At 49.5% G+C, this 7,970-nt stretch overlaps 1 protein-coding gene across 1 annotated transcript; it reads left to right on the top strand.

Annotated features, from left to right (window-relative positions):
- Positions 1-412: 412 nt before the first annotated feature.
- LOC135824466 (uncharacterized) lies at positions 413-7,202 on the top strand. The gene is made up of 6 exons (XM_065337202.1): positions 413-3,249; positions 3,438-3,756; positions 3,880-4,082; positions 4,350-4,675; positions 4,906-5,654; positions 5,888-7,202. Exons 1-6 carry the CDS (start codon positions 786-788, stop codon positions 6,876-6,878), a joined length of 5,052 nt encoding a protein of 1,683 aa, XP_065193274.1. The 5' UTR covers positions 413-785; the 3' UTR covers positions 6,879-7,202.
- Positions 7,203-7,970: the final 768 nt, after the last annotated feature.

Raw genomic sequence — 7,970 nt, 5'->3', positions numbered from 1 at the left:
AACGAATACAGCCAAGCTCCACTCAGAAAACACCCCACAATTGCAAGAAACAGCCCGTTTTGCTGTGCGCTGATTGGTCAAATCCAAATGACCGTTATTGACGCTTTGTATGGTCGTGGTGAGCCCTGACTTTGGTTTGCCCGTTGCAAACCTGCATTTTATTTGCGTAATACCAATGGCATGCTCTGTCATGTCGTCGTCTGCTTGCATCGTGTTTTTGACACACACAGACTCCGGCCGTCAGTGATAGGCTGCTAACGCACTACGAGTAGTACCACTGCACTATACTAGGCCATAGCCTACTTGAACTACTAACTAGTGTTTAAACCGAACACGGATTCTTCGAACGAATAATCTATCGAATAATTTCGCCCTCCATCGAACGAATAATCTATATTCTATCATATAGTACAGGATCCGAAGCTCAAAAATAAAATTGGGTCTGCCACTTCACTCCGAGTATTTGCCGCTTTCAGAGCTGATAGGTGATGGTAATAGAAGGTCAATTTTGTTTGTTGGCCCTTCTGAATCGGGGAAGGAGACGAGCGGCGAGAGGGTTTTCGTCGACGATTTCGCAAGCCTTCTCAAGCATTCTCAAGGAGGTCGCAAATTTATTTTCGCCGTGCGTCCGTACGCGCATGGCTTGAGCATGCACACATTGCGCACCCACGACAAACATTTGAAAAATTTAGGAAATGACGACGCCGTAGAAAATGACGGCGCTGGCCGGGGAACTTATTTGAGGAAGCACGAGGTCTTTCAATTTCAATCCCACGCGAGTAAGCATGGAGGAAGACGAGAATTGTGCCTCCTGTGCACAAAGTCCAGGTAGTGTTGGGCATTTAGTGGCTTCAGCCAGTACTCAGGTTTCGGAAATTTCGTGGGGCTCATGTTTGTGCCACTGTGTGAAGATCGAAGGAAGCGAAAAGGAGGAGAAAGTAAATTTCACGAACACCAGCTGGTCTCGAGTGGTATCTGCTGCCAAAATTCGCCAGGACGGCACATGGGCCTTTCTCTGCCAGGAGCAGTGTAGCACGGATGAGAGCACCCCGCGTGGCTGGTACCATAGGCGCTGCTATGCAGCCTACACCCACAAGAAGACTCTGAGTCGTTTTGAGGGAGAGGAGAGTGGTGGCCTTGTCAGCAATGTTGACGCAGAGGAGGTGGGTGACGCAGATGCCTGTGAGGATGAACCTCCCAAGAAGCGTGTTATGACACGAAGCAAAGTGACAACCATCGACATCACTCTGTGTATAATATGTCAACAAAAAACAAAAAAAAAGAACCGGAAAGCTGAACCGCTTACCCTCTGTTCAGAATTCCGTGCTGGCGAAAGCCTGATCCGTGCGGCAAATGCACGTGGAGATGAAGCAGGCCAGCGGATTTTACTTACCCTCCAGGAGGGCAGTCCCGATTGTGTAGCATCGGACATATGCTACCATTTCTCCTGCTACCGTAACTACACTCATTCTAGCACGGTGGCAGCACTGGAGGCAAAGAAGACGACGGCAGTTGCAGAAGACAATGTGTACGATAGAGCCTTTGAGTGGCTAGCTGTATGCATGGAGAAGGAGCTCTTCAGTGAGACAGAAATACGAGCGATGCGTATGGACAGCCTGACGTCCAAGTACAGCGCCAAGCTGGCAGAGCTCGGAGCTGCAAGTCAATACCGACGATGGCTGCTGAAGAAGCGCCTGTTGGAGCATTTTGGAAAACGCATCAACTTCGTCCGTCCTGGTCCATTGTCACCCGAGAGCGTTGTAAGCAGCTCCTTGACAGAATCACAACTGCTACAAATAGTTGGTGCAGCAGTAGCCAAGGCTGAGGCAGCCCAGCAGTGCGCCGACGAATATGCTGGAGATGATATGGCGGATGAAGATGCACCTCCAGCTATTGATAGCAGCTGCAAGGTACATGCCTTCCACACAGCCATGGCTCTGAACAACGCCATCCGTGATCAGCAGCCCACAATACCCACCATGCCACATGCCAGTGATATCGTAAATGAGAATGCGCCAGTGCCAGACATCCTCTACAATGTGCTTGCCATGACCATTGTCGGCCCTGAGAAGTGTGACATTGGTGACCTGACGGACTCCCGTGTCCATGTCCCTGCCGACATCCATTGCAAGATTTTGGCAATTGCTGAGGATATTGTGTATGCTGCAACTCGTGGATCTATTCTGACACCAAAGCACGTAGCTTTGGCGCTTACTGTCCACCACCACACGAGGAGCAAGCACATGGTGGATCTTCTCAACCAGTTCGGCCATGGCATATCGTATTCAAAGCTGCGAGAAGTAGAAACCGGGTATTCTCTCGAAGTAGCAGGAAGTTCCGCAGCCAGCAGTGTTGTAGTACCCCGTGGCATTTCCCAGCATGGAGGTGATGTTCATTTCTGCTGGGACAATAACGACCTCAACGAGGAAACTCTGAGTGGCCAAGGGACGACACACTGCACCAACGGCATTGTGCTCCAGCACTCGCTGCCCTTCCAGGACGATCCGTGTCCACCAGAAAGTACGAGCCGTGCCGAGCCAGGTAACCAACGCCGACCGCGAAGTGTTGCCCCACCTGCAGTTCCGAGCCTAGAATACAACTGCGGTGCGAGACCAAGACCTCCTCCAATGGCCCATCCAGTTCCTGATGCACAAGGCTCGATTGACCCATTTCTCACTGTGGCATCGATTGACCTGATTTGGTTCTTGTTGCGCGCAGACCAGACGGTATCACCGAAGTTTGGTAGACCTGATGACGAGTCACAACTGGTACCCGCATGGTCCGGCTTCAATGCTGAACTGAACCAGTCAACCGCGCCAGGGACACCAACAACAGTCGGTTACCTGCCGATCATCCCAGCATCGCCTACAGCCATGAGCACAGTTTATGAGCTTGTTGTCCGGTCCCTCCGCACATCGAAGAAGCTGAATCAGCCACATTGTATCATCACCGCCGACCAAGCAGTTTATGCCAAAGCTGTGGAAGTTTGCTGGAAAAATGCTGAGCTGAAGGATGTAGTCCTCCGCATGGGTGCATTCCATACGTCGTGTGCCTTCCTTGCTGTTCTTGGGAAGAGGTTTGGCAGTGCTGGCTTGGAAGACCTCCTCGTCGAGTCAGGCGTAGTTGGCAGCAATGCGTGCAAGCAGGTGATGGCCGGCAAGCATTACAACCGCGGTGTTCGCCTCCATAAGCTTGCCTTTGAGTGTCTGCTGGGAGTGAACTGGAAGCTGTACGAGGACAGCATTGAAGGTGAGGGGACAGAAACATAGGAGTTGTGCTGCAAACTTTCTTTATTGCATTCCATCTGTGCACACTAGACGAAGTGAAGTAGTTTGAGAAATGGTGCCTGTTGTTCTCACTCCAGTGGTCTGCATGTAGCACTTTGTGTTCTAATTTTCTGACCTATGTACATGTGCGTGTGTGTTCATGTATTGAAGGTGGAGGAGACACGGTGTCAAGCGATCTTGAAGGAACTTTGTCAGCATTGCGCACATCTGGTATATTTGATGGTGCTGAGTCAGTAACCAGTTCATCCAGCTACCAGAAACTTGAGCAAGGGTACCGAAAGCATGTTCAGCTGCAACGCACCAGCCCAGCATCACCCATGGCCCAGTTTTGGCTAACATACCTCGACATGGTTGGCCTGCTGCTTCAATTCATCCGAGCTACGCGGACAGGGAACTGGTCGCTACATCTGGCATGCATAGAGAACATGTTGCCATGGTTCTTTGCATACGATCGACAGAACTACTCCAGGTGAGATGCTTGGGCCCTTCATTAAGTTATCAGCTGTGTGACCGACGCAATTAAAACATTTTGCTTCAAATACGAATCATTCAGTTCTCCTAAATTGAGTTCTCATTACATTGTGCTTCACAGGTACCTGTCGCTGTATTGGCAACAAATGCGTCAACTGCCTGCTACCAACCCTCCTGCCCACAAAGCCCTATCAGGAGGTTGCTTCTCTGTTGCAAGGTCTACGAACAGCTTCTCGAAGGTGGCTGTTGATCAGTGCATTGAACAGACCATCAACCGGCAAAGCAAGTCACATGGAGGACTCATTGGCTTCAGCCGCAACCCAGGTAAGGGCAAAAATTCGTAACAACTGACCAAACTTCAAATTATCCAATAGAACATACATGTACACTGATGGGGAGATACTTCCTGATGATCCCACATGCAAGATCAAACAGTAAGCAACCAATGTACACTATGCAAACACAGTGTGCTGCCCACCTGCATCACGAATAGGAAATGATTCGACTCTAATGTGATCCTGAACAGTTGTGGATTACATGTACATGATGATGTATTTCTCCTTCCCTTTTCTGTATAATTGTCCTATAAAGGAACTGTTCACCGCTGGGTGCTCACAGCTCACGAGCGAGCAGCTGTTGCAAGTGCATGTAACGACCTCGTCAAAGCGGAGGACTATGATGGCACAGCACGTCCACACAAGGACAACACAGACAGCAGAATGAAACGGGATCAAAGCGACTATGGGAAGCTCGAAAAGCGGTTGGCAGAGTTCAGCCATCCGTTCCTTGGCGAAGATTTGATCAGCCTCTCCAGTGGGAAAGTCTGTTCTGCTCAAGCAACCTCCGATCTCCTATCCAGTCACACGCAGGGAAAGAGTGCAATGAGCAAGTTCGTGGCAGACCGCTTGGAGAGTCAGGTAAGACGGTTATGATTTTGCAGCACACCATGTTAAAAGTCTTGACGTGTGGATATATGATAGGATGCATGTTTTGGTGACATACTTTGTTACCAAACACATTGAAATCAAAAGTGACGCTGTAGGGGATGTTATAATTCCGTTCTGTACTCCGTAATCCATGCACTACGTTCTAAGTTGTCAACCCATTTGTGTGTGTGTGTGCATGCGTGACTTGTTTCTTCCTACAGGCAGTTGATTTCTTCACACCGATATCACGGCTGAACCTGAAGACGTTCTCGGAAACCAAATCTGCAGCAAAGAAGTCTTCCAAGACAACAGCGATCGTGGCAGATAGGAGCTTATTCGGCCGGCTACTAGTTATGGCTCAATCAAGGTCATTCGACTTGAAGGAACTCTTCCAGCATGAGCTTGGACCAGTCCCATGGGCCCTGGCCAACGCAGACGGATCCCTTGTGAAGACTCCAAAGAGTAAGCTGCTGCTTGCTCTTGAGAAGAAAGTTGACCCACTGGAGTCAGTTCCGCGTGGTCCTGCCGTTATGGTCGACGCGATGGCATTACTGCAGAGCTACACATCTGCGCCACCGACATTCGGACAGCTCAGCGAACAAGTCTTCAAGCAGCTAGTCTCCTACCTTCCAGCTACACCTCCAGCACGAGTTGACTTCATAGCAGATCAATACCACACTGCGTCGATTAAGTCGTGCGAGCGCTCAAAGCGAACGGCCTCAACTGAGCCCCTGCGAGTGGCAGTACAACGTCCAGACCAGGCTATTCCTACTCAGTGGAAGCGGTTCATGGCAAGCGGAGCGAATAAGGCCGGCCTAATCCAGTTCTTCGCTGACCATTGGAGTTCTACACCGGAGCTCAAGGCAACATTGGGTGTCAGTCGCAGTGTATTCATAACCGTGGGACAGCAGTGCTACGTGTTGCAAGAAGAAGAAGGGAAATCGACACTTTCACGGCACCAGGTGTCCAGGTTAGTATTATAAAAGACAAACAGTACAATGTCATGTTTATTGCGACTTTGACTATTGTCAAGCAAGTGGTATAAAACATTTGCTGCATATTGGTCCCACAAGTACAAGTAGGATATTGCTGATGGATTGAATTCAGTGATGAAAATCACATAATCTGGCAGAGCCATGTTATCGTTCTCTGAATGCCCGGGAAATCATTTTGCTCTTTTTACAATTTTGATCATGTTCACAGGTTGACCAGCAATCATGAGGAAGCAGACACCCGGCTGATCCTTCATGCCGCTGATGCTGTGCAGCAAGGATTCCCAGATGTTGTCATTCGGTCGCCAGACACGGATGTAGCCGTGATTGCCATTGGCTCCGCTAGCAGCATTCCCGGTCGGCTCATATTCCAGACTGGCACGCAGCAACGGAGGCGGTTCATCGACCTTACCCAGCTGTCACAGAAGCTGGGCCCCCTGGTTTCGTCTGCAATTGTTGGACTGCATGCTCTTACTGGGTGTGACAGTGTCAGTTCCTTTTCTGGGAAGGGAAAGACTGCTCCGCTGAAGCTGCTCCTGTCAAGCACGCGACTGGCAGAGGCACTGGCGACTCTGGGTGTCAATGCTACATCGGATGACCAGCTGCTTTCTGAATGTGAGTGGTTTGCGTGTGCCTTGTATGGCAATCCTGGCCAGCAAGACATCAACAGCCTGCGCTACCAAAAGTTCTGTGCGGCCACATCCTGTGCTCCGCACAAACTACCGCCCTCACGCGACGCTCTCCATCAACATGTGGCCAGGGCTAACTACCAGGCCCACATTTGGCGGAGCGCCACCACTGCGATGCCAGAAGTACCGAGTCCAGTGGGCCATGGCTGGCAGTCGGAGACTGACGGCACGCTTTCCATCTCCTGGATGCTGCAGCGCGTCGCTCCTGCTGACATACTAAAACTGGTGAGCTGTGGGTGCAAGACAAGGCACTGCGTAAGTCAGCACTGTTCGTGCAAGAAGGCGTCCTTGGCTTGCACAGACATCTGCTCGTGCTGCTCATGCGCCAATCCGTTTGGGGCCGTACTCGAACAGAACGACAGCTCCGGTGCCGCAGATGTGGGAACAACTGCATGTGAAGGCGACCAAAACAGTGAGAGCGAGGAAAGTACTGGTGCTGACGACTTTGAAGAGTCTGACTCCAGCTCAGATTCTGATGAGGATCCAGATCAGGAGTTTGACGACTCGCTGTAGACACTGGCAACTGCACCGTCCTCCCCTGGTCCAAGCCACCCATTGTGTTTGTGAATTATGGCTATGGCTGTCAACACACCTAACCTGTTCACACATTGTATATAAACTGCTTGTACATAGCTTGGCTTCTAAAGTGATGACGCTATCATCCTACATTTTATTCCAATTTACATATTAAACTGGGCATATTGTCCATGAATTGCACAGCACTGGACATGTCTTCCTTACTACAGTTGTAGTATTTATTTATTTCATTTTCGATTGAGTAGTGACTACAATGCGTTTATATCATTTCTAGTCTTCTCTAACTCTAATTTAATCGAGTGCTATTGAAGGTGTGTGTGCCTGAGAGAGAAGCAGGGAAAGGGTCCAAGCTTACCTTTGCAGAATGATAGGTAAGGTGTCCCTCGTATCGATCGTATCAACGAAATTCCAATCAAGAAAACATTTGAGATCACTCGCGAAGCGGCGTCAAACTACACGACACGACGGGTAGTTTGTTGGCTGCCATTGCGAGTTGGTAGTGGAAGGACCAAACGATATCTAGGCTAGGCTTACGAAGTCCCTGTGCTTTACTTCTACAAGAGCGAGAGTAAACTTCTTGACCAAGAATATTATTATTATGATCAACAACAAAGTGAAGTCGCTCGCCGACCAGATCAGACACTCGCTTTGAGTTTTCAAATTTGACTGCATTTGGTTGTCATGTGCGTACTCTACGCAACTCAGAATCGGCCCGAGACGAAAGGTGAGCAGTTCAAGTGACCGACGAAGCTGAACTAAAATTGCCTCTCGCGGAGCTCCTTCCCCGATCTAGACGGGCCAACAACTACCATTCGACTCCACAACAGGTACTCTCTCCACCTGTACAGTTCGATTTTACTCGGATTCTAGTGGCAGACCACTTTCAGATTTAGACACTTTTTTTTGTCCTGGATCCCCGACTAATACGCATGATGGCATTTTTCAACACTTTTTCAGCACTTTTTAAGTAGTTTTTTTTAATAATTTTTTTCTGATTATCGGATTTTGTTATGTGGAGGTGCCAAGAGTACATAACCCCCCAGAGTGTGCAACGCCTGATCCAGCTCT

The sequence above is a fragment of the Sycon ciliatum genome, chromosome 9, assembly GCF_964019385.1.
Source record: "Sycon ciliatum chromosome 9, ocSycCili1.1, whole genome shotgun sequence".
NCBI classification, from domain to species: domain Eukaryota; kingdom Metazoa; phylum Porifera; class Calcarea; order Leucosolenida; family Sycettidae; genus Sycon; species Sycon ciliatum.
Note: the sequence above shows the minus strand (reverse complement) of the source record. Positions and strands in the feature narration are given on the sequence as shown.

What these genes read in the sequence shown, in the direction of transcription:
- LOC135824466 (XM_065337202.1), top strand. Translation starts at nt 786, where the DNA reads ATGGAGGAAGACGAGAATTGTGCCTCCTGTGCACAAAGTCCAGGTAGT. An exon ending in GATCGACAGAACTACTCCAG is followed by an intron (nt 3,757 to 3,879) that starts GTGAGATGCTTG and finishes TGTGCTTCACAG; the next exon opens with GTACCTGTCGCTGTATTGGC. An exon ending in TCACGGCACCAGGTGTCCAG is followed by an intron (nt 5,655 to 5,887) that starts GTTAGTATTATA and finishes TCATGTTCACAG; the next exon opens with GTTGACCAGCAATCATGAGG.